The 26,390-nt window shown below is 35.0% G+C and overlaps 1 protein-coding gene across 1 annotated transcript in view; it reads right to left on the bottom strand.

Moving 5' to 3' along the window:
* ADAM7 (ADAM metallopeptidase domain 7) overlaps nt 1-17,225 on the bottom strand; it is a 60,611-nt gene extending 43,386 nt beyond the window's left edge. Inside the window, exons 1-7 of the mRNA XM_059926283.1 lie at nt 17,174-17,225; nt 16,106-16,209; nt 11,873-11,949; nt 5,493-5,571; nt 4,057-4,133; nt 2,827-3,019; nt 1,485-1,538 (exon numbers count right to left, since the gene is read on the bottom strand). Coding sequence (XP_059782266.1) covers nt 1,485-1,538; nt 2,827-3,019; nt 4,057-4,133; nt 5,493-5,571; nt 11,873-11,949; nt 16,106-16,209; nt 17,174-17,225 — 636 coding nt within the window. The remainder of the gene's footprint in view (nt 1-1,484; nt 1,539-2,826; nt 3,020-4,056; nt 4,134-5,492; nt 5,572-11,872; nt 11,950-16,105; nt 16,210-17,173) is intronic.
* Nucleotides 17,226-26,390: the final 9,165 nt, after the last annotated feature.

The following is a 26,390-nucleotide window of genomic DNA, read 5'->3' on the forward strand; positions in this document are numbered from 1 at the left end:
TCTTTTTGTCTTGTGCTTTTTATCAATTTTACTCATTATTAAAATCATTTTTCCTTCTCTTTTTTGGTTTTATTCTGTGTTTATGTTCTAACTTTTCCAGTTAGACTCTTAATTCATTAAATTTCTTTCTTTTTTAATATAAATATTTGTCTACAAATGTCCTTCTAATTACTGTTATGCCACCTGCATCTAGAAAAATTTATCTCAACTAATGTTTTCTTTTTGCTATTATAAATATTTAATACTTTCAGATTTGACTTTTTTAGTCAATTAATAGTTGGCAATGTATTTTTCTTTTAGTTTCCAAATCAATTTTCTTTTTGTAGTCTAGTTTAACAATTTTTTTGTTATACCTTCCAATTTGGTTGTGGTTAAAAAAAAAGCAGTGATCTTCTCCATATATATCTTTCCTATCTGTTTTACTTCCTTTGTGGCAAAATGTCAGTTTAATTCTTGAAAATGTTTTGTTTGAACTTGAAATGAATACATATTGTCTTTTTTTCTGGTTGCAGTATACATCCATCAATTGATTAGATCAAACCTATATTTATGTGGTTCAAATCTTTTCTATTTTTGTTGAATTTTTTCCCTGCTTAGCCTAAAATTTTCTAATAGAGAAGTAAAAAGACACCCTTCTTACCCTGTAACCATGTTTTTGTTGTTATTGTTGTTGTATATCTTTTTATACTCTGCTGTAAGGTGTATAATCTGAAATATCATTGGATGATTTGCAGTTCTTGGAGAGCTCATTCTTCTTTTCGTTATGTTGGTTGACTCTTCCTCATGTGATTAGTTTTACCTTGGATTATGATTATAGGGCATTTTTGACTTGGAGTCTAGCAGTTTACCGAATTTATAATCAGTTTTTTTGTTGAAAGCTTGGCGTGGCATTTCTGTATCTATAGAAAAGTATGTCATGCCCCACATCAGTGCAGGACACAGGCTTAGGGTTTTGTTTTCCCATGCATAATATTTTCCCTGCCCATTGCTACAGGCAGACAAACAAAACATTTCCTTTCTCTTTGCAGTTTCACTAGAGAGCTTTTCCAGTTCCCTTTCAGAGGTGGGACAGCCCTTTGTGGCTCTGGGCCTTATGCAATATATTCTATATACTGTGTGTTGTGTCACCATGCCTTTGAATTTTAGTTACTGTTTTGATGGAGATTCTCTGCCTCATTTTTAGCACTTGGAGATTTTCTGTGTTTTTTTAGCTCAACTATAGATTGTGGACATATTTTCAATTTTTTGAAGTTGTTCATCATTTCCATATGTTCATAATGCGGAGGGAGGTTCTATTTTGGCTTAGTCTGCTATACTGCCAAAGGACATTATCATCTCTTATATATGTCTGTTCGGGGAAGCTAAAAACAGAACATTGAACCTGGAATGGAATTCTGATTAAAATACTACTTTCTCTTTGTTAAAAATCACAACTATAGTTTTATAAGAATGAATGGGGAGCAAATGTTTATCTGAAAACTTACCATGTTATCATCAGCAACAATGAACAGTTCAATATACTTTTCTTTTTCCATACTCTGGAAATTTATGGAAAATTGAATGAAGTATGGTTAATGTCTCTTATCTTCACATTTTAAGCTAAAATTTTCAAGGTAAGAAATGTTAGTATTATTGGAAGTTGACATGCAGGAGTATATCTAATAATTCTAGAAATGTAGGTAAATAAAACCCACTATATTATTAAAATGTGTGCTTCTATGCATCAGATTCTAGTAAACCTGAAACAACATTCCATATTTTATTATCCTTTTTTTTTTTGTTTAGTCTTTCAGGTAAAATAAGGATTATAAATAAAGGATCATGAATCCAGTTTTTAACATTTAGGTTTTTTTTTTAATTTACAAAGTAAATGCTTACTAAGTAAGCTCATGTAAAAAGGACCATCTACAGTTGAGAGCAAGACGTATAACTGGCCAACAGGAGTGACTGTATTCCTTCTACTCCTCTTCTATCTCCCAATCTCCCTTTGTGGGAGTGTCAATTCCAAGGAAACATATAAAAGTTGTTAATTATAGATCTTTTATTTTATAAAACACAATACCAAGAAATTCTAAGTTTTCAGCTTTCAGTGTCATGCATTGAGGTACATGCATATGCTCTTGAATATAAACCAGAGGCATATTGTTCAAATATTTGACTGTCATTCTTTTCTGAACTAAGTAATCATTTATTTATTGATTTATTCAATCAAAAAAACCCATCTATTAGGCATCTAGTAAGTTTCAGACACAGTCTACACCATGGATATGTGAAGAAGATAAACACTCACAGATCTTAAAGGCTAACATGTAGAGGGGATTTAAGTTGATATGAACAAGTATAGAAAAGCCTAAAATATGGAGGACTATCATTGTGCCTTCATTCTACTAGAAATTCCACCTTAACAATTAGAATATTTGGCCTGATGAAAGGGGGATAACCTGGCTTATCATCAACAACTCCTCCAAAAAAAGTGGCAGGAAAGACAAGGAAAGAAAAGACAATATCTAAGAGAGATTTCAAGATGTAAATTTCATTCTTTCCAACCACTTATAGCCCTAATACTATAAATCTATATGTAGGGTTGTAGATATCCCCCTTCTTAGAAATTGATGAGACAAACTGAGATTCGATGTAGGGAATGAACACTTTCTTTATAGATAACAAAAACAAAAGTTTGACATCTCAGATTTCAAACAATGAAGAGTCAGATTCAGGCAGCCTATACACTTCATTAATTGAGCTCATAATCTCTCTCTTGAGATCAGTAAGAAAGTAGGAGGCATTTGACTTGGGATAAAGGTAATTTAAAAATAAGGCACTCACTTCCATTTTGGAGTCTTCCATGGATTTAGTATTGTCATTTGGAACAGCTGTCCTGGTAAAATTGAGCTCTGTACAAGAATAATTGGCAGGTTGCTGCATCTGGGGTTTATATTTGAACACCAAATGTTCTCCTTCATCTGAATATTTCACTGGTTCAATGTGGTACCTTTGGTCACTCACCCTGAAGAACCCCCTGTGGAAATTGGGAATACAGTGTCTATTTAAGATCGTTTCCATTTTACTACTACATTACTTACACAATATTTATCTGTTCCACTTTATGGAGTTTGCCTTTTTAAGAAAGGGAAACTGCAGAGTCAAGGCCTCATGTAAGCATGTAGCCAGGTATTCTGAGAGACAAAGAGGTGAGATGGCATGTAACCTTTGACTCAATAACTTTTCTAAGAGTCAACTCATCTGGATTTTCAGAAGTTTAACAGCCCAATCTCTCCTTTGAAGCATAGGTAGAGTAACAATTCCCACCCGGGGTTGAGGACCTCTGGCAAGTCTGAGTTCTTGCAAAAATTTTGTGAATTTTCATGTCCATCATTCATTAATTACAGAGTAAATATATGAAGGTACAGACACTATTATGGGTAATTGTGTCATTAAAGGGTTTCTCATTCTTGAAAATACTGGGACCTACTCAAGTAAAATCCTCAAAAATGAAGACACAGGTTTCTTGCTCTTCTACTCTTTGCCTCCCCACATCTTCTTCCTTTGTCCTTGAGCCCGAGATCTAGAGACAACTTATATAGGCTTTACTTCTGACATTTTTTACTTTCCAGAGTCTGGAAACACTGCCTAATTTAGTAAAAAGCTGTGAAGCATTGTGGTGTGATGCAGTGGGGATTCACAGGCCTAGAAATTAGTAGGCCTGGTTTTTGGATGGAGTTCAACCACCAGCAAAATGAATGTTCAGGAGCAAGTCTCTGATGTCAGTATCCTGATCTGTAGCATGAGAGGACAGGCTGGATGAGTTCCAGTCACCTTCCAACTCTGAATCCCTTGATCATATACTGAAAAACTTGTCTTGCTTAGGGCTGTGTTTTACATCTTTTTGTCAAAAATGAACGTAAACAATGGGCTGGAGTGGATCCTCATGCTGAAAATATACAGTAGCTTTTTTCCATTAATTTTTCTATTTAAAGGTCTTAAAAAGAAAAGAGAAGTGAATGTCTTTGAAAATTCATAGGAAAACTCATAAAGGTAGAAAGATACGGTGCATACCTCAGACCATTACATGTGCTGATACTGGCAGCAGAATCAAATTCATGTATGATGGAGCCTTGGTAAAAGCAATGATCCTAAAATAGATGAAGAGGCTATTGATATAACTACATGTATTGATATTATATAAATATTAATATCTACATATTTTATGTTCAAAATACATCATTATTTCATTTTCACAAACTACACTTATGTTCATTTATGCATTCATTCATGCATTCATTCATTGCATTCTTTCATTGGAAAATTTCGAAGCTACTTTAGAAGCCTTTTCTTTTAATTGCATGATTACTTTGTGTGAAGCAGTGTATGAATTATTCTCTCACAAATTTAAGAGTCTATTAGTTGATGCTAACCTCAGAAATGTGACCCTTTTCCTTTGAAATATTACTCTTTTAATCCATCTTAAAATCCTATCAAACTACCCCTCTTGTGCTATTATTATAAATTTTCCCCAGTTGCCTATGAAATAAAGTCAAAATTTTTGATGATCGCAGAAATTAGGTCTCACTCTCCAACCAGGTCCCCTCGTGCCTTTGTCTCCTGCCTCTCTGCTTCAATCAAGTTGGTATCTTTATTACTCCCTACTGGGTGTTCCATCCTTGGTGATTCCACCAAATAATTTCTCTTTCCATCAGTTCCTTATGTTCAACTCCTGCCTATATGTGACACTTTCCATGGTCCTGGACCTCAGACTCTCACAGACGAACAACCACTCACTGTATAAAAGAATGTTACCCAGTTTTCTTACTGTTCTACTTTACAAAGATTGCATGATGACTGAGATTTCGTAGTTGACAGCTCCTTAAACAGAGGCAATGTGGTTTAAAAGTATACATTTAATAGAAGAGAATAAAGTCATCCTTGGCTAGAAGGCTGCAGTGGGCATGTTCTGTAAAGGGGAATAAATATAAAAATAGAACTCATATCCACTGGAATAATATTCATGATTAATGAACAAAGATTCATTTGGAGAATGAAGGAGAGGACTCAATGTTGGTGCATCAGAAGGACAGGGCAAGAGGATTTGACTCCCATAAGGGTCAGTTAGATGGAGGTTTTAAACTTGTTTCATGTCTTTAAGTTTTATCCTTTAGCTTAATTACTATTCCATCATGGTACCTTATACTTCTCTGGTGTCCTGCTTTACCCTTCCTCCAGACTTTACCCCATTTTGGGTACATAGAAGTTAGTGTGGTAAAGGAAAATACATTAGCAGTCATTGATTTGCTTGTTAGGCAGTGATCAATCTCCTTTAGAGGTCAGAGTGTCATAGTTTCTGTTCTAGAATCATTCAGTGATGGTAGTCAATGCAGGAGTAATTTCTGATGTAACACTTTCTGAAGCTGCTTGTAAAGCTAGGATGGGGTTTAAAAATCATACGAGGAAACAATAGTTTCAGAGAAGAGACGTAGGAAGGTCCCATAAGATACCGTGATCTGAGGATGCTTGGTGATCTGCTCTCCTTTTGTGGAGTAGTATGTCTCACTGTAATCTGAGGCTAGGAACTTCCTGGAAAAGAGGGCAGAGAGGTAGTGAGATTCACTTATTCTAAAAAGTTAGGAGGTAAAACATATTATGTGAGAGTGAAGGCCCTAGGCTGCTTTCACTTCTCAGCAAGATCCTCTTATGCTAAAAGCAAATAAGCAAAATCAATCCCAGTCACATGAAAAGCCTTTCTACCTAGATTTCATGGTTTGGTAAAGATGATAAAAGATTCTGGCAGTTCTAGCAAGGCATCATTTTGAGAAGAACCTAGAGAAAATATTATCTAAGTAAAAATCTTCTTGCTTTAAGCGCCAAAATTAATGCAAAAAAATTGTGATGTGTATGTATCATATATATAAATATATATACTATATATATTTTATCTAAATGTATAGCTGTTGGGTTGATATGTATTAAGATATATGTATCATATGTACATAGATATGGATTTAATATGATTGCAAAGTTTTTACATTTTACATAAAATTATACAATATTAACTGTAAATATTGTAACCTCTAAAACAAAAGCTTTAAACTAAAGCAGAGAGATATTGCTATAAAAACAATCAATAAACAAAAAGCCAGTAAATAAGAGTAAAAAAGAAATCAAATAATTCAAAGATCCAAAGAAGGGCAGGAAGAGAAAACCAGAGGAACAAAATCAGAGGCAAACAGAAATTAAATATTAAATACAACCATATCATTCATAACATTAAATGTTAATGGATTAAACTTTCCAATTAGACATCAGATTGTCAGAATTCACTAAAAAGGCAGAACCCAACTACTTGCCATCTTACAAGAGACACATTTTAAATGTTAAGACACAGGTAGGTTGGCATGAAAAATAGTATTTTATGGAAACGGTAAATATGTGAATGCAGAGCTAAGCTGTATTAATATCAGGTAGAATACAGTTCCCAAAAAGATGGGCATTCCATAATGACATAATGATAAAAGAGTAAATTCACCATAAAGAAAAAATAATAGTACATGTGCATAACCTAATAGCTAAGCTTCCAAAACATGAAGAAAATATTTTAAAAATTGAAAAGATAAACAATTCTAAATCATAATTGAATGTTTTGACATTCCTCCCTCAGCAGTTGACAGAACAAATAAACAAGTAATATAAGTAAAAATAGAAGATCTAAATAATCCTGTCAACCACTTTGTCCTAATTGTTGTTTATAGAGCACTTCACCTAGTAACTGCAAAATACATATTCTTTTCAAGGTATGTTTAACAAATTAGAACATAGGTTTGGCCATAAAACAAATTGCAATACATTTTTTAAAAAATGGTATCATACAAAGCTTGAGAAAGGGTATGCAAAAAGCACCAAATGTTGGAAATTAAATAGCCCACTCTTAAATAATCCATGAATCAAAGAAGAAATCTTAAAAGAAATTAGACAATATTTTGAAAGGAATAATAATAAAAATAAAAGACATCAAGGTGTTTGAAATGCATCTAAATTAATGCTTGAAGGAAATGTCATGGTTTTAAATATTTTAAATACTATGACAAAAAGATGAAATGTTTTCATAAAAAAGTAAACACTAAATAAGTAGAACAAATTAAATAATAAAGATAATAGATGGATTCAGTGAAATAAACAGACAATTGCAATAATAAACAAATTCAAATGTTGGTTATTTGAAAAGATCAACACATTGATAAACCTCTTTAGATTTGTCAAGAAAAAAAAAAGAGGGAGAACTCAGATTACCAATATTAGAAATTATAAAAAGGTTATCATTAAAGGTACCACAGATATTAAAAGAATAATCAGAGAATAATATGAAACACTTTATACCAAAAATTTGACAACTTACATGAAATATACATTTTTCCTTGTAAATTACAATTTAAAACTGACATAAAATGGAATAGAAAATCTGAATAACCCTCTCAATAAAATTGAATTTGTAATCATAAAACCTCCTCCCCACATATACACACAAAAAAACCCTCAAGGCACAGGTAGTTTCATTCGTGAATTCTATTCAACAATCTAAAAATAACATTCTTCAGAAAATATAGGAAGAGAGAACACTTCCCACTTCACTTTTGAGAACACTTCCCAATTCACCTCTTAATATTAAATATGTGACAAAGACATCACACACAAAAAGCTAAAAATGCAGAATAATATCTATCGTTAACATGGTGTCAAAATCCTTAAGAAAATCTTCGTGAACTGTATACAGCAAAGAGGGTTTTATCACAGGGATGCAAGTATGATTTAACATTCAAATATCAATCAGTGTAAATTACCATATGGACATTTCAATGGATGCAGATATGCTTTCAGTAAACTTCTCAGGGAGCTATCTTAATCTCATAAAGTACACAAATGACAAGTCTACTGGCAATATAATATTAATCATTCAATATTTATCACTTTTCCCTTAAGATCAGGGATACTGTAAGATTGCCAACTCTTCTATTTCTACTCAAATTGTACTGGAGTTCCTAGCCATTACAATAAAGCATAGAAATAAAAGGAATAATGACTAGAAAGAAAGATATACAACTGCCAATACTTGCTGATGAAAATCTCTAAGTAATCTATGAAACAATAGATAAATCCATAGATTAAGACCTCTCAATAGAAAAATGAAATAATAAAAAACAATTCTGCTTACAAGAACATTGCAAGCATTAAATATGTAGAAATACATCTAACCAAAGACATATGAGAGCTGTACACTATAAAATACAAAAAATTGTTGATAGAAATTAAAGAAGATCTAAATTAATATAGAGATGCAACACGAAGACTCAATATTATTGATATCAATTCTTTCAAATTCATGTATAAATTCAGTAAAATCACAACCAAAATTCTAGCAGGCTCTTTAAAAAATAAAAATTAACAAGTGAGTTCTAAATTTTATAGAGAAATGCTAAGGATCTAGAATTTTTTTTAATTCTGCAAAAGAAGAGCAAAATTGGAGAAGTTACCCACACTGGCTTTTAGACTTACTTTAAAGCTGCAGTAATCAAGACAATGTGGTCATAACTTGGAGATTGAAAAGCAGGTGAACAGGATAAAATAGAGAGCTCAGAAATAGTCATTTGCTTTTGGTCAAAGGTGCAAAAGCTATCCAATCCAAAGAAAGGCAATTCAACAAAAGAGCCTGGCAATGTATATGCAAAACCAAGAACCTTGACCCACCTTCAAATTACACACACACACACACACACACACACACACACACACAAAACACAAACACAAATTCAAGATGATAATAGACCAAAACTAAAAGCTAAAACCATGAAAACATTAGAAAATTTAGTAAACTGAAATTTCTTCAAAATTATAAATTTTACTTTTTAAAAGAATATTAAGAAAATGAATATAAAAAGTAACAGGATGGAGAAAACAGTTGACAAGAAATATATCTGACAAAGGGCTAATCTCCAAATTATATGAAGATCTTCAACTCAGTAAAGGACAATTAACCCAATTTAAAATGGGTAAATATTTAAACAGACACTTTACAAAAGATATACACATGGTCAATAATCACATAAAAAAGTTTTCAACAGGGAACTGAAAACTTATCCAAAATGAAATCTCACCACAAACCCACCAGTATAACTAAAATTAAAAAGGGGTGAGAACACAAAATGACAAAGAGGATTTGGAGCAACTAGAATTCTCATACATTGTTCACAGTATTTTGGAAAATGATCTGACAATTTTTTATAAAACTAAACATATACATACCCTATGATCCAGAAACTTCACTCCTTGGCATTCACCAAGGAGAAATGAAAACATATATTTATAAAAAGACTATAAAAGAATGCTCATTCAAGCTTTACTCATGATAGCCAAACACTGGAAACAGCCAAGGTCTCCATCAATAGAATGGATAAAAAAATGGTAATGTGTATATATATATGTGTGTGTGTGTGTGTGTGTGTGTGTGTGTGTATATATATACATATATATATGTATATACACACACACACACACACACACACACATATATACACATACACATCATGGAGTAGTACTCAGAAAGTAAAAGAACCACACTTCTGATACATGAACTACATGAATGAATCTCTGTTTATGGAATGTTAAAATAAGAAGCCTTACACAAAGGGTACATGCAGTGTAAATCTACTTATAAAAACTTCCAGAATGGACAGAATAATCTATGATGAGTAAAACCTCTGTGAACAGGTTTTGAGAGAAGTTGACTAGGAAGGAGCAGGAGGAAATTTTCTGAGTGACAGTTCTTTTATAATTCATTTGTATAGAAATTTGGGTAACACAGGTATGTGCATTCGTCAAAATTCAATGCATGTACACTTAAGGTTTGTGCATTTCATTGCATGAAAATTTTACATCAAAAGAAAAACTGTCAACACATATTAAACTCTAATGATATGCTTGCTGAAGTACTTAGGAGGAAGTAACTAATGTCTGCGATATAATTTGGTATGCATAAAAATAAGAAGGAGGATGGATGGATGATAGAGTAATGGATAGACAAAGAAATATGATATAAAATAAATATAGTGAAATGTTAATGAGCATATTTGTATTTGTGTGTCTTGATGGGATTATGGGTATATGTATATATTAATGGGTATATGAATGGTCAGTATAAGATTCTTTCAACTCTGCTCTCTGTATAAATTTCTTTTCTAATAAACTGTTGGTAAAAATGAAAGATACCACAAATAAGTAGAATACAATCATTTTTGTGGTTATTTTGAAATAGCATATATAAAAGTTTTAGTTAAGTACTTGGCTGTATAGTATATTCTAAATTAATGGGTTTTTTTTTGCCTCACATACACATACAAATGTAACTTTTCACCTATTAATGGGTTTGTTATAGTGAAAACAAAGTTGACCCAATCAATGTTTCCACTGGATGAATAAACAATCAGATTTGACATGGTTGACCTATGAAGGTTCACCTCTAATACTCAACATCAGGTTATACAATAATTATTCATTATGATTAAAACCAAGCCAAATGAAACTCATAGGGAAAATATGGGAAAAAAGTGGTGATGGAGAAAAAGAAAAAGAAAAATCAAAATTAATAAGATCAAATTTTTGTTTGCTACCATATTATATGAAAACATCTGAATAAATAATATTCACAGATTTGGGAGGCTCAGTGGTATGCACTAAACTCATTTACTTCATAGAGCTGGGGGAATGAGGGTAATGTTGCCCACTGGAGATATCACATCAGATTTAAGTGCTTTGCATGTCTACAATTCTATAATATACCACTGCAGGCTGATTAACAGAATTAAACAATGGCTAGTCTATTACGATTGGCTACTTGAGGCATAGGCAGCATTGGGTAATTTTGAAAGCAGGAAGGTCTGAGTTAGAGCATCAGCCTCATCACCTGCATTGTGACCTTGGACAAGTTATTATTTCAGTGAATCTATGATTCTTCCTCTGTGAAATGGAAATAAAACAATATCTGCTTCATATGGATATTATAGGGATTAAAAGAGAAATTTGAGGAAAGGCAAACAGAAATTGCTCAATAAATGTTAGCTTTCTTCCATCCTAAGAATGTTAGAATATGCAGATTTTGAACAAATGATCAATATATTATGTTATTAGGTTTATATTTCTGTACATTTGTCCAGTGGGGAACTCAGAGTGGAAGGAGAGGTTTTTTTGTTTATTTATTTGTTTTGTACTTCTGTTTGTTTTTAGCTAATAGGCCAGAGTCTCAGTTCTTCAATGGAGTTATCCTTAGATTTTATGTAACGTTTGACAATTCTTTATAATTTCAATGTCTGGGGCTGAGAGGCAGAGCTATTGTGTATGGGAACGGCCCAAAGGAACACAGTGGAAATTCAACAACAACAGCAAAGGCTGTGAAGAGAACTAAAGAAGAAAGTTAAAGGTGTTAGAATTATTTAGCTTACAGACAATTAACTTGATAAATTAAATTCTTCCCAGCCCTTAGCTTCCTCTCCAACAGAACCTGGTTTGATATCTATTTTCAATAACTTAGAAGTCACTTTAAAAACTACGGTTTTCCAATTTCTTTTGTTCCACTGATTTACAAAGAAGTAATGTACGAACTCTCAGAGTGAGCATACTCCAAGTACCCCAAATAGGGAGTAATTTAGGAACTGGAGAACAGGGTATGTAATTGTTATTAAGGTGCTGAAGTGAAATGGGCTTATTTTAGAGGAGTAGGAATTCAGAGTAGTATAGATAACAAGTTCTTGAAGAATTCCCTGGAAGTTTTTATGAAAACTAGGATACTATAGACTAATACATCTATAAGGTATTGAATCTTAATAGGACTTACCTTGATTTTAAAAGGTGAATTATCAAGATTTTTCTATTTAGGCTTAGTTCATACAACAATTCTTCTTCATAAGCTTCCTGAAAAACAGTATCCATCATGTGATTTAAATGTGTGCTCATTTATTAGTGTGTGTTGGTGGTGGGTAGAGGGGTGGGTGGAGGGGGCAATTACAGATCTTTCACAGTCTACCCAGTAGTCCTTTCAGGCAAAATAATAAATACTGATAAAGCTGAATTTATATGGAGGGTTTTCTTTTCAAGTTATTTTTTAATTAAAACTTTGGATGGGCTTTTCTTCTAGTTGTAAAATGAAATGAAATGAAAAAAATGCATATTCTCCCCTTATTCAGAGATACACAAGTTACTATATGTCCTTGTAGTTCTACCCACCCTGGATCTTCTGTTTATGTATTTTTAACAGTTTGTGTATACCGTCTTATAGTCTACATTTTCACATAAAAATAAATGATAACCATGAGCATTTCCTATTCCAATACATGTTGTCTTACAGTATGTATTTTTTGAAAAAGTGAATTTATTTAATTTACATCTATATTAGAAATTTCATTGGGGTATTCACTACAGTTAGAATTTCATTTTCAATAACATGGAAAAAATGTAAAGCTTTTGGTAAATACTGCCAGGTAACCTTGAAGAAAGGAAGTTCAAAATTAGAATTTCACCAGAAATTTATAGTGATTCTTGTTTCCTTGCCTTAGGTATTGTCATTAATAAAAGTCTTTTGAATAATGAAATGATAACTTATTGTGATAAATTATTCTCTTTGATGACCACTGGAATTTATATTTTCCTTTTGTTTAGTTTATTTATATATTTGCATATGAGTTTCTAATTTTTGTCCTTTCACCATTTTCTTTTGTGGTATTTTATTTCTTTATGATTCATAGGGTTCTTTATAATTTAAGTATTCACAGTTACTAGTCATATATCTTGCACATTTCTTGAGTTTATTGTTTATTCATTTATTCAACAGTGGTGCACAAGATACAGGTCACTGCCCTCAAGGAAGCCACAGCTTGGCAAAGAAAAAATCAAGTAAATGTAATTGGGTATTATAAGCATCATAATATGAGAAATGCAGCGACTGTGTGAGAGATATTGAAAAGAGGGGTCAGGGGCAAGGAACAGCACATGCAAAGGCCCTGAGGTAGGAAGAGGCTTGACACATTTGAAGGACAGAGAAGTTTAATATTTCCAGAAAATCAAGTGTCAGTTGAATAGAAATGAGAAACGAAAAGTTAGGAAAGAGTCAAATCATGTACAGCCCACTAAGTCACTTAAGAGGATTTGGACTTTATCCTAAGAGCAAAGAGAAGCAAAAGGTTTAGGCAGAAAAATGCAGAAGTTGGTCTGGTGTTTTAGATGGCTTGCTTATTATGGATAATGGATCAGCAGAAATCACGACTGTAGGCAGAAAAAGAATTTACAGGTTATTGATGGTGTACAGGTGATTTGAGCAGGGGAGTGGCTGCAGGAATAGTGATGAGTAGATGATTCCAAAGACTATTTACATACTGGAATCTTCAAGGCTTAGTGATTGCTTGATAGAGGAGGCAAAAGAGAAAAGTCAAGGATTGCCCCAGGTTTCTGGTTTGTTTAACTTTGTCACCACTGAAAGGTGGGTCTTTTGAAGAGGGGCAGCTTTGAGGGAGGAAGAGGGGAGGTTTGTGTTTGTTGAATGTGAGGAACGCATTAGTTAGGACTTTTTTGATTTCAAGTTTAATATAAAATTAGAACTTTATTGTAAAGATGCAGAATTCATAGATGGACAGGCAAGAAACTAGGTGCTCAATCAAATAAGAAGGGTTGAATCCCATCTTACAACATAACTATATGTATAGGGGTGTGTGTGTGTGTGTGTGTGTGTGTGTGTGTGTGTGTAACAAGATGTTATAATGGGACTTTTTTGAAATTTCAGTGCTTGAATATGGATTTTATATTAGCTAATATTATAAAACTGTTGTTAATATTGTTAAATGTGATAATATTGCTTTTCATCTTGTCATTCTGTTGTCAATAAACAGAATTTTCACTTTTTTATTTTAGAATTATATTTATTTTTGTTTAATTTTGAATTCATTTTAATTTTAGAAGCATTTTAGATTTAGAGAAACATTGGATAGACAATATAGAAAATTCCCATGGACCCCACAACTCAGATTTCCCCGTTGTTAACACCTTATATTACTGTGGTATATTTGTCCCAACTAATGAACCAAGATTGATATTATCAATTAAAGGCTACATTTATCCAGATTTCATAGTTTTTGTCTAATGTCCTTTTACTGTTTTAGGATTCCATCCAGGACACATTATATTTAGTTGTCATTTCTCCTTAGGCTCCTCTAGATTGTGATAGTTTTTCAGACTTCCGTTATTTTTGATGACCTTGACAGTTTTGAAGCATACTGGTCAAATACTGGTCAGGTTGTTTGTAGGCTTTCCCTCAATTTAGGTTTTTCTGATGTTTTTCTCATGTTTAGACTGGAGTTATGGAGACTTGATAGAAAACAACAAAATCAAGTGCCATTTTTCATCACATCATATAAAAAGTATGTGCTGTCAACATGACTTATTACTGATGTTAACATGGACCGCTTTGCCGAGGTAGCATTTGTCAGCTTTCTCCACTGTAAAGTTATACTTTTTCCTCCTTACATATTATTCTATCTACTCTTTGGAAGGAAATCACTATGCACAGCCCACGCTCAAAGGGTAGGGCTCTATGCTCCACCTCCTGGGGGGATGAGTTTCTACATCAATTTTTTGATTCTTCCTTATGGGAGATTTGTCTATTCTCCCTCATGAATTTACTTGTTCAATCTTTTATTTATATCAATGTGGGCTCATGGATATTAACTGATACTTTGTGTTATGGTCCAAAACCATGTTATTGACTTTGTTGCTCAAATTGTCCTTTTGGCCACTGATCTTTCAGCTGTCCTCTGTGTTCTCTTGACATATTCCCATCAATGTGGGTTTGGGTTTGTTTTTTCATTTGTTTGAGAGCTTCCTGACTTTCTAGAACTACAAGATGCTCCCAACTCATTTTGTATATTTCCTGCCCTGTCCAGACTCATCTTGTAGATTCATATTGGAAATTTTCATATTAGTCTGGATTAAGTCTTAAGACAATAGATGCCAGAAGAACCCATCAGCTTTGGACAATGGGTGATAGAAATTTGGTTTTGACCTCTTAGCTGAGTACCAACGTCCAACCAGTGAAAGGTTTGAGAATGTGAGAAAAGAATTGAAGATCAAGAGACAAACTATTTGCAAGGAGATCATTAGAGAAAAAATGGTTAGACATTATTTCCAAATGGCAGTAGATGGAGACTTGCTTGTTTATCATCACAAGCCATGGGAAAAAGGCCTCAATGGGACCATTTGGAAACTTGAAATGTGTCTTACTTGTGACTGAGAAACCTAAAAAGTGAAAGCCTGGAAGGCTGTCTCCTCTCATGGTAGGGGGAAGACAGGTCATTCCATTGGGAAAGGTCTGCTTTCTCAAGGAGTGCTGGGGCAAAGCGACAGTCAGGATGCTCCGTGGGCCAAATTAAAATCCTAAAGCTCAAAATGGAAATGCCTGATAATAATTGTCTAAAAACAGTCATTGAATGTCTTTTATAATTGTGGGCATTGAAAAGAACCTAATTTTGAAGCTTCCTCCCCATTAGGTGTATTGTATATTTTCTACATAAATATTTATTATTTTTGGAATGAATTTTAAATGTATTTAAATTTTAACACCTGAGTAAACACTCTTCTGAGCAACAGGCTAAGTAGGCCTTTGTGTTCCTGTGAAAGTTGTCCAAGTTTGCTGTAGAATTTGTGAGGTAAATAAATCTGCATATTAGATCACTGGGAAAGCAAAATGCTCAGAGATTACATTCCACTGGCACCAGCTCAGAACAAATGAGGTTGCCTTAGATCAGCCTGGAAAGCTGTTAGTGGAACTCGTCACATCAACTGGAAGAATTTAAATGTCTCTCCCCCACAAAACCTGAGCTTTATTCTTTGTTGTTTCCTAATCTGTCAAGGGATTACTTTCTCCCCCAACCTCTATTTCCCACCCACCAAGCACAGGCAGTAAGCTGAATAAGAGTCCTCAGAAAAATCAAGACACCTCCCTTGTTTGCTTCTGATTGGAGACAGGTTGCTTTCTTTATGCCTGTGAAAGTAATGCATCTTTTTATTAAATCAAAGCCTGTACCTGTATGTCATCCTCATGGGTGTGCCAAATATCTCGCTCCTGTATCAGAGGAAGCCTTTTAGGATAAACCAGTTCTTGACCCTCTACTCCAAGGATGACCTTTTCTAAAAGGAAACATAGTGGCGGAAATATATTTGGTATTAACATTCACCCACAGTAATTGGATAACAGAATTATTCTCATAGAGTTCACTTGCTCCCAATTAGCAGTCATGGACAAGAGCATCCCCACCTTATGGATATGGAAATTGAGACTGATATTTCTAAATTAGGAAAATACAAGCAAAATTGGAAAGTAGGGTCCTTCAGCTTCTTCTGTCTTTTCACCTTGTTCTGCAGGTGTCACCTTTGTCATCTTATTCCTCTCATGCCTGTCTCTGGATTCTGCCACCTATCCAAGCCAGCCACTGGAATGGGCTGTTTCAATGTAAATTAGTGATTTCAACTCCATGGGACATTTGCATTTGAAGTCTTAACTCTCATAGCTAATATAAGGCTTTCCCCTGTGAAAGGGATTTTAGATACTGAGATAATCTTCTATGCTTTACCTATCAAATTGGTAGTCATCTGTCAGGTGAGCCCTGTCAACCCCACTACAGAGAGGTATAGAGAAAAGAGTATAGGATTTTGGAATCTGCTCTTATTTGAACCAAAGTTTTACTAGTTTATTAGCAATATGACCATAAGTAGCATATCTAATCTTCCTGATCTGTAGATATTAGCCTCAATTTCTTTACCTGTGAAGTGGAGATAATAACATAGCATTTTAAGCATGCTAATATACAAAGTGGCTGATGGCTAACAGTGTCTGCTGCCTTGCAGATATTCAGTAAAATCCACTCCTTCCTCCTTCTCACGGTCCATCAGAGTATTTAAGAGTGATACTGCATTTCATAGACTTGTAGAATCTCAAGATTAGCCATAATCTAGTCCAAATCCTATGCTATGTTCTCAGCAAAATCATCAATGGATATTAATGTTTTTATCATTTACAATTTAAACTTAATGATGAGAGAGACATTACCTCATAGCTTAATAAGGAAACCCTCATAAAAAGATTATGACATACCTTTAATCTGAGAAATGAGTAAAATCGTGAAAAATAAACTCCTGGGAAACATTCTGAATGATTCTGGCAAAAGTGGGGCACATGTGCTTGAGAAGAGACACGCACAGTTTTTGGTCCTTGCTTCCGCAGTGAGGATGAAAACCCTAGCAGATAGACAGGCAGTTTTAATCCAGCACAAGGAAGTGTTCCTTGATCATGTTACACAATTTGTGAGGTACTTGAGGCTAAAACCGAGAAAGTGGACGTCATGTACTAATTAAAGGCAACCACTGAGATAGTGGTGGTGGAGGAGGTGGGCTGGGCAGAGATCCCTACTTTATGCCTAATATAAATATGATTCCAGATGTATTAAAAATTCAAAAGTGAAAAAAATCACCTATGACTTGGAAAAAATTATTGAAGAATCTTTATATAAACTGTGGTTGAAGAAAGTCTTTCTATGCTGAAAGCCACTTGTAAGAACTGTTAAGGAAAATTTGATAAAAAAAACTAGACAGAAATATTGAGAACTTTTTTTCCTAGCTAAATAAAGGTCTGGGCCAGGAACATGAGGATAATGGTCTTTAGAGTACTGAATGAAACACAATCAAAATGAATATTTCACCCCCCATCCTGATAAAAGAACCCAGAGAGTCACTGGGGCAAGAGGGGGAAATGAAGGGAAATAACCTCCTTTTTTTTCTTCCAAGTTTTATTGAGATGTAATTGACTACAGCACTGTATAAGATTAAGGTGTACATTATAATGATTTGACATCATATGTTATGAAATGATTCATCTCATACAGATACCAAAAAAAATATTTTTCCTTGTGATGAGAGCTCTTAAGATCTGCTGTCTTAACAACTTTCAGATATACCAGACAACCCTGTTCACTACAGTCATCATGTTGTACATTCCGTCCCTAGTACTTATTTATATTATAACTGGGAGTTTGCACCTTTTGACCACTTTCATCCAAACTTATTTATGAAAACTTATTTATGCCATAAATCGCAAATTAATTACAATTAAAAGACAAATAAAAACTCCAGAAATGTATGCAACATATATAATAAAATGTAAGGGCACATATCCTTATAATATAGAGCTCTTTCAAATCAATACAAAAAGCAAACATTAATGGGCAAATGTGCAGAAGACCTGTACAAACCTATCTATATGCATGTGTTCTCTCGTTATATTAGAAGAGAGATCCCTTTGCAATACAATCCCTTATCTGGGATTTTATCCCCTCCCCTATCTCACATTACTGATTATCCCTATAATATTCCTATGAACGGAACCAATCTACCATAGTGGGAAGCTTTCTTTTGATATTTAAATAATCTAAAATCTCTCCCTTTCACAAAATCCTACCCTCAATCCTATATTCCACAGACTGCCACCATCACCCTCTTTCATTCCCTTTTCAGTTAAACTTCTCACAAAGTTGATCTATATTTCTTGTGCCAATCTCCTCACCTCCAACTCATCCTAACACATCCCACTTGCACTGCCTTTATTATTCTACTGATATAGCTAACTAATATCTCTGATGATTTCACAATTTCTATAGCCAATGGATACTTTGGTTCCTCATCTACTTGCCCTCTCGGCATTGTTGACCATACCCTTCCCCTTGAAATATTCTATTGAAGTACCTTGACACTTAATCTTCTTAATTTCTTTCTAGCTCTCTGGCAACTTGAGTGCTGTATCTTTTACCCAACCTTTGAATTATGGAGTTCCTCAAGGTATTATCCTATATCTTCTTTTCCCTTAACTGTACACTTGTTCCAAATCCATCTCATCTTCAGTTATGGTTTAATTCTCTATAATATGCCTCACACTTTATATTTCCAGTCATCTGAGCGATAGACCTTTACAGCCAACTCTCTACTCAACACCTGCATTGGAAGTGCTCAAAGCCCCTACAAACTCAATAGACACAAAACTTAAAGTGCTGCTCCCCCAACCTGTTCTCTTAGTTAATGATGTCATCATCCATTCCTCATTGCAAGTCTGAAACCCAGTAGTCATCATGGATATCCCTCATAATCAGTCCATCACTAACTATGTTTATCTTACCTTCTAAAAAATCCCATCCACTTTTCTCCAACTTTTCTGTCTCCATCCTAGTCCAGGATGTCATAGACTGTCTTTGGCTATATTCCAACAAGCGTGATCTTTTCAAAATGCATTTTTTTTTATGGGTGCTAGGATTAAGACTCACTTGGCTTTAAAGCCTCAGAAGGTAAATTGCCTGCCACCTTTTGACTCTGTGGCTTTGGGCAAAACATGAAACATTTCTCTACTTCTGTTTTTTCTCATCTATAAGATAGGTATAATATTATCAATAACATGTACCTCATAGGGATGGTGTGCATATTAAATGAATCTGTGCTGACAGGCAACCTTACATTCCCTGGTTTATTCACTCTCCAGTTCTTAGCTGACTATTTTATACTCCTTCTTCTCACCTCAAATCTCTAAATCTCCCCTTAGTATCAGCTGATCACCATGCTTTCTTTCTATTTCGCTGAGAAAAAAGAAGCCATCAGACGAAAAAAATCTCGCCTTCTCCAATGATCACATCTACATTACTGTCAAGATGTAGAGAGAAAACAGACTAGTTCTCTCTCGTTTCTATAAATGTACTGCCCATTCCTCTAAGGTCTACCCACCATTAATATATTGGTTTCCATTTCTTCTTGTCCCCTAGCCCCAATATCATCATTCTGGCAAGTTCTTTCTTGAGACTGAATACTCTCAATTAGTATGTATACAAATATGCTGCCATTTTTATATCTTTTCAAAAAGCATTTCTTCTTTTACATCACCCTACCTTCCACCCAACTACTACTCCGTTCCTGACTTCTTTTAATAGCACAGCTTCTTGAAAGATGAATGTACAGTTCCTCTCTCCCCATTTGCTCTTGAAATTACTCCAAACAGACTTTTTATCCTTTACTCAATGAAACACTTCTTGTCGATGTTACCGATGATCTGCACCTCTGCCAAATCCAGTGGTCAATTTTCAATCTTCACTAACTTGACCTTTTACAACCTTTGACACTGTTGATGACTTTCACCTTTTGAAGGGTTTAGCTCATTTGTGGATCTCCTTCATGCTTATTCACTGCTTCTTCTTAGTCTCATTTGTTGCATCATCCTTCCCTCCCCAGTATCTAAATACCTCAGATCCCCAGGGCTCGATTCTTGGAATGTTATATACAGTCACTAACAAGGTGGTTCTCAACCAAACTAATGGCTTTTTCTTACTCTGGTACCACAAATCTAGCAGTGCCTTGCATATACACACTGTATTCAATATAAATTTGTTGAATGAAATAAACCTAATTTGCAACATGATTATCCACGTGTGTTTCTAAAAATTTTGAACGTAACTGAAACAACTTTGATCCAAATGATCACCTCTACCAGTAGAGTTTCTGATAATCTTTCAGGTCATTACAAGAGATAGTAGAAGACTGATGGGCGTACTCAGTATATCTGACCCGTCACCAAACAAATACTCATCCACATATCAAATGGAACTTAGCAGCTTCATTCACAGTGACAGTTAAAGAGAGCATTTTAAATTGGGTGATAGGTTGGAACTATATTGAGCTTGCCTTTATTACAGTCTAAATTGTGGAAACTAAAATAAACAATGTTTAAAATACCAATTGTGGAATCCCAATTATTTATGGTGTCATGTTAAATGATAAGGCTTAAAGGCATTTGTCTGATGCCTTTAGTTATGGCTGAGCTAACTTTCTAGCATGTCTATAAGATTAGAGATATGACATTATCCATGGCTAATCCAGGTGAAACAGCCAAGAACTTTCAAAGAAGAAAAATTTTTGGAACTTACTCATGACCCATAATCAATAAGTGAAAAGCAGACATTAAAATAAAATTTCTGCTTGGCTCTCTGTTCTTATTCTACACTCTTATTATACACTAGTGCTTTTTTTGAGGGGAAAAGAAACTATTTCTTCTCATAAAACTCTATCAAGTGACTAGTGTGGAATAGTGCAATATTATAATATAACTAGTTTATAATTTATTCTCACTCTCAGGTCACAGCTTTCTGTGTTTAAATTAACATCATCACTAAAGTATATAAAGCTTTAGAAACAAACAAACAAACAAACAATGATCCCTGAAGCAGATTTCAGTCAAAGTGGCTCTGGGAAGTCTGCTTATCAGGCAAAAGCAGATTTTAAAAATTAGACAAATATGAGACTGTTCTGTCCTCTCATATCTTAGCTGCAAATTAGTGAAGCAACCTCTCATAGGAGGTTCTCCAATCTAATGCCATCTTGGTTTCAGGGAGGGGTTTGGAGGTTGTAGATTCTTGTGTCCAATCCTTATCATTACTAGGATCACCCTTTAACAAGTAGTGAAGCAGGAGTATGTGTCTTGGGGGCTTCCCAGCTTTGTGAAGCGCATGTCCACTTTCTCCCTTTGACCTCCCTCACAATCCAGGTACCCCTTCAAGCTTGCCCTCCTCAGCTTCCTTCTCTCTTTCTTTCCCTCAGTCCTGTTCCCTCTCTCCTAGCCAGCAACTTAGAGAGCAATCCCTCACCCCTTCTTAAGGACTTAACAGAGTGAATTCACAATAGTGGAGGCCCAGGAAGCATGACAGATGATAAAGAATATATTCTAAGTCAGAAACGAGAGGCGGCCCACTCTGCAGACTCAAAATGCTTATTCTTGTATGTCCTTTGCCAAGAGAAACATGAAGAAAAGGGGCAGTAAATTCAAGTGAATGAAGAGAATGAAGTGAATAAAAAAAAAAATCTTATTCAAATTACAATAGAAATGGCAAAAACTTCACACAGAAATACTGGAATAAAGATTAGCATTTTCTGTCTGACTTTAAAAGAAATATCATTATAAAGTACTCCAAAACCACATTAAGGGGAACTTTCAATTCTTTTTGTAGAAGCTAGTTTCAGCCCATTAATCGTGTTTTAAGTGCATTGAAAAGAACACTAGATTCAAAATCAGGAACTCTATGTTCACCTGTAACTAATTCTTCTATCTCTGACAAATCACTTATTTTCTGGACCCCAGTGCCTTATTTATAAATTGGGAATATCAGATTATTTGATATTTAAGATTTTTTTTAACATCAGGATGCTATGTTTCCATGCTTTTACTGAATTTTTTTCTCCTTTTCCAAGACCTCTTCACTGTAAGTAGAAATTTTGACTTGATAGAATAACGACAAGTTTGGAGGTTTTTTTTTTAATCATTATGCTACTTTCTACAAATTAATATGCATAGTAAATGTCATGTTATAAATACAACAAGGCCATAAAAAATTGACTCACTCTGCTACCCAAAAGGACAAGGTTATTCCTGGGGAATGGCAGACCCAGAGTAAAAAGAGTGCATAGAAATTTCATCTCTTAATTCTGATAATCACATTACTTAACTAGTGACATTGAACAAATTACTTAATATTCCTAGAGTTTTGGTTTCCTCATGACAAATTAAAGATAATAGTGCTTCCTACACAAGATCACTGGGTAGATTAATAAGATTAATGAATAGTGCATAATACATATACGACTCTCAATTTTGTTGAAGGGTTGACATTATTTCTCACTTTCAATTTAACTGTTTCATAAGAGCTTTAGGGAATACAGTAACTTCGGTAAGGTCAAAATGTTTAAACAACATAGACTTAAAGCCAAGTGATGACAGGGTATGAAATGAAATGCAATTAGATTTTCTCCAGTTGCATAAGTGGTAGCATTCATGATCCTATCCATAAGTCCAATTCCTACAGAACTATGTCACACCTTCACTTCATTCCTCAACAAGCTGTAATTTTCATTTTTAAACAAATTATAGTAACTCTTTTGATCTCTCATGCCCTTCCAGCAACCTTGATATTTTTCTGATCCCTTTATAACAAAATCCACTCAAGGAGTTATCTATAATCACTGTTCTCAGTTCTTCATTCTCTCTTTAAGCCACTCCAGTCAGGGACAAGAGACAATCTCTTTTGTACCCACTACTCTACTGAAATTACTCATCAAGGTCACCAGTGATCTCCATATTTTAAATTTGTGGTTAATTTTCAGTCCCAATTTCACTCCTTGGTCATATTCAATTTGTCATTTGACCCTCTCTCTCTTTTTTTTTTTGATACACTATCCTTACTGGAAAGGAAGCCCTGCTTTTTCTCTCTCATTAGATGCTTTTTTTTTTTTTTTTTTACTTTGATTCACTCATTTCTCCATATATCCCAAACCTTTAAACATTGGAGGGTCTCAGGGCTCACTCTTTGAACTTATTCTCTTTTCTGTCTATACTTATTCCCTTGGAGATCTCAACAAATCACGTCTTAAAAACTATTGCGCTGCTGTTGATTGCCAAATTCATAGGTCCCAGAATTATTTCCTTGACCCCAGTTGTCCGTTTGGCATCAGATGTCTAGTGAGCATAGCAAATTTAATATACACAGAAACAAAACTCCTGATTTTCATCCCCAAAACTGCTCCTCCGCACGTCCCGCTCATCTCAGGAAATGACAATGCTGTCAATCAAAATAGCTACTCAAGCCAAAGACCTTGATGTTGGCCTGGGCACCTCTCTTTCTCTCACATTCCATACACCATCTCTCAGGAAGCCCCAGTGGCTTTTCTTTCAGAATATACTCTGCATCTAATCTTTTCTCATCTCCTCCACTGCTACCACTCTGAGCAAATCCACAATCGTCTGTTATTACAATAACCTCCTGACCAGTGGTTTCACCATTTCTATCCTTGCCTCTCCCTCATAGTCTCTTTTCCAAAAGTAGCTAGTGATCATCTTAAAATGGAAGCAATGCCATGTCAATTCCTTTGTTTGGTATCCTCCAGTGGCTTGCCATCTAATGGTGAGTGGAAGCTAAATTCCTTGTGGAGATTTACAAATCCCTACGTGATCTGGTGCCCTGTTACTCTTGGACCTCATCACTGGCTCTTCTCCTCAGCTCTCTACCGCTACTCTGTCCTTCTCCCTGTACCCAGAATGGACATGCTAGCCCATTGTCACTTCAAGGCAACATCCCTATGGCTCCCTCCCTCACCTCTTTTAGCTCTTTCCTCAGTACCTTTTCACCAAGACGTTCTCTGTTCACTCTAGTTTAGATTGCACCCCTCTTTGAACAAATATCTAAGCACTCCGTATCCCCCTTCCCACTTGGTGACTGAAGGCTTCTTAGTACCTGTAAAATGAAGACTTTTATTCATGTATTTATTTTTCATCCTCTGTCTGTTCTAAAATGTAGTGTAGAGATTTTTTTTCTGTTTGGTACTATACCCCCAATGCTTGGGATTGTTCCTTGCATTTAACAGACTCTCAATAAACTTTTTGTGTAAATTAACCATTTATTTCAGGATATTGTCCATATAGCTTATATTTTCTTTTCAAGAAACTGAATATTACCAATGAATGACTGAGATTCTGGTCTCTTCTGCCTTTCTGAAGAGGATTTCTTAGTAGCATGGATGGTCAAATGTAAGGAGACATAAGTTACCATATCTAGCCACTGTTTGCACAATATTTTAAGATTATCAACAAAACGGTGTAAGGACTCTACTTTTAGCCAAGTGACCGTTTGGTTGGTTGTCCTGTTCGGTTCTTGGTGCCCCTGCTCCTTTTATCAGCACGCCTGTGGGAGTTCTCCTACACAGTTGGCCCTCCTTTCATCTGCCTACAATTTCAGCTGAAACATCTTTTTTCAAGGTTGATTAAACAGAACTCAGAGTATACTTGTCAGTCTTTTGTGGCTTCATCATATGCTTCATTCCATGCCACCCTTCACCTCCAATTTGACAAATATAATAAATCACTCTCTGGGGTGAAGGGCCATCATCCCCTGTCCACCTTCCCTGAACCCAACACATCTAGTACCACATTCTTCATGATACTTCTGTTACCCCTATTACCCACCATAGCACGCACTACTCCTTCCTTCCCCTGACTCCTATTACTCTGCCTAGCTCTGCTCTACAGTCTGCATGTTGGTATGTGAGTACCTTTGAGTGAGTCTTTCTTCTCTGCTTGTTATGGTAGACTAGATACAGTGGAATCCACAGTATTGAGTAAGTTTGTTTGTTTATATCTTAATAAAGTGATATATCTGAAGTTACCCTCTGCCTATCACTGCTCTCAAATATTTGCAGTCATAGAAATTATTAGTATAATTTTCACTTTATCTTCTGAAATATGTGCAAGCCCTTTGAAGACAGAGACCATGGCGAGCATTCACATGTCACCTGCGGAGTCTAACAGTACCAGACCTTGCATGTTGCCGGTACTCAATAAATAGTAATGTAAGAAGTTGATCATAATTTATCATAACATTATTGCTACACTCATTTTATAGAATAGATGATAAATATTGTGGATTCACTGGGACTGAACAAAAATTTCACAATAATTCTCATTTTCCTGAAAAGTTGAGCTTCTTTGGGTCTCTGTATAGCTAACCTAAGGCTGCTTAAAACCCCCTAATCACCTGTGACTAAGGGCTATTCATGGACCATCAAGTAGTAGGAGTCAGGGTCATAGTAATATTTTGAATAACTTGGATATCGATCGTGCCTTTCTTCTGAATATGGGAAAGAATGTGATACCATCTCTACAGTTTGCGCATTCAAACTCTGTAGATTGCTTTCACCCACAATAGTACCTTCCGGCACAGCTTGATCTTGATGTGCCTGTACCAGCAGCACTTCATTAATCGTGGAGCAGAGGCTGGGAATGGCTCTCAAACCTGTGCCAGAAGCTCCCCATGGGGCCAAAGTTGTCACCTCACAAAGAGAACATTAAGGGAAGGAGGGATATTGGCACCTGGATATTCCTTAACTCAGAATGCACAGTCTTGATTCAGCCTTGAAATTAAAGGCTTGGTGAAGTAAAACTTATACCCTGAGCACTCACTCTGTCAGTCACTTGCTCGTTCAGTGTTAACAATATGTGGTAGTTAAATTAAATAATAATTTAGCCATTTTACAAATGAAAAAATTGAGTCTCAAAAAGGAAATTCACCCATTCAAGGATAATCAGCAAATGGTGGAGCTTTGTGTATGCTCAAGTCCCTTAGACAATGTGTGAGGTTCCCATTATCCTACTCTCTCACTTCTGAGCATAACAGAGAAGTCCTACAGTAGTGATAATCTCAAAAAAAATTCTTTTAATCTTTCAAAGTAACCAGCCCCTGCAT

Source organism: Balaenoptera ricei, chromosome 6 (assembly GCF_028023285.1).
Source record: "Balaenoptera ricei isolate mBalRic1 chromosome 6, mBalRic1.hap2, whole genome shotgun sequence".
Taxonomy (NCBI): Eukaryota; Metazoa; Chordata; class Mammalia; order Artiodactyla; family Balaenopteridae; genus Balaenoptera; species Balaenoptera ricei.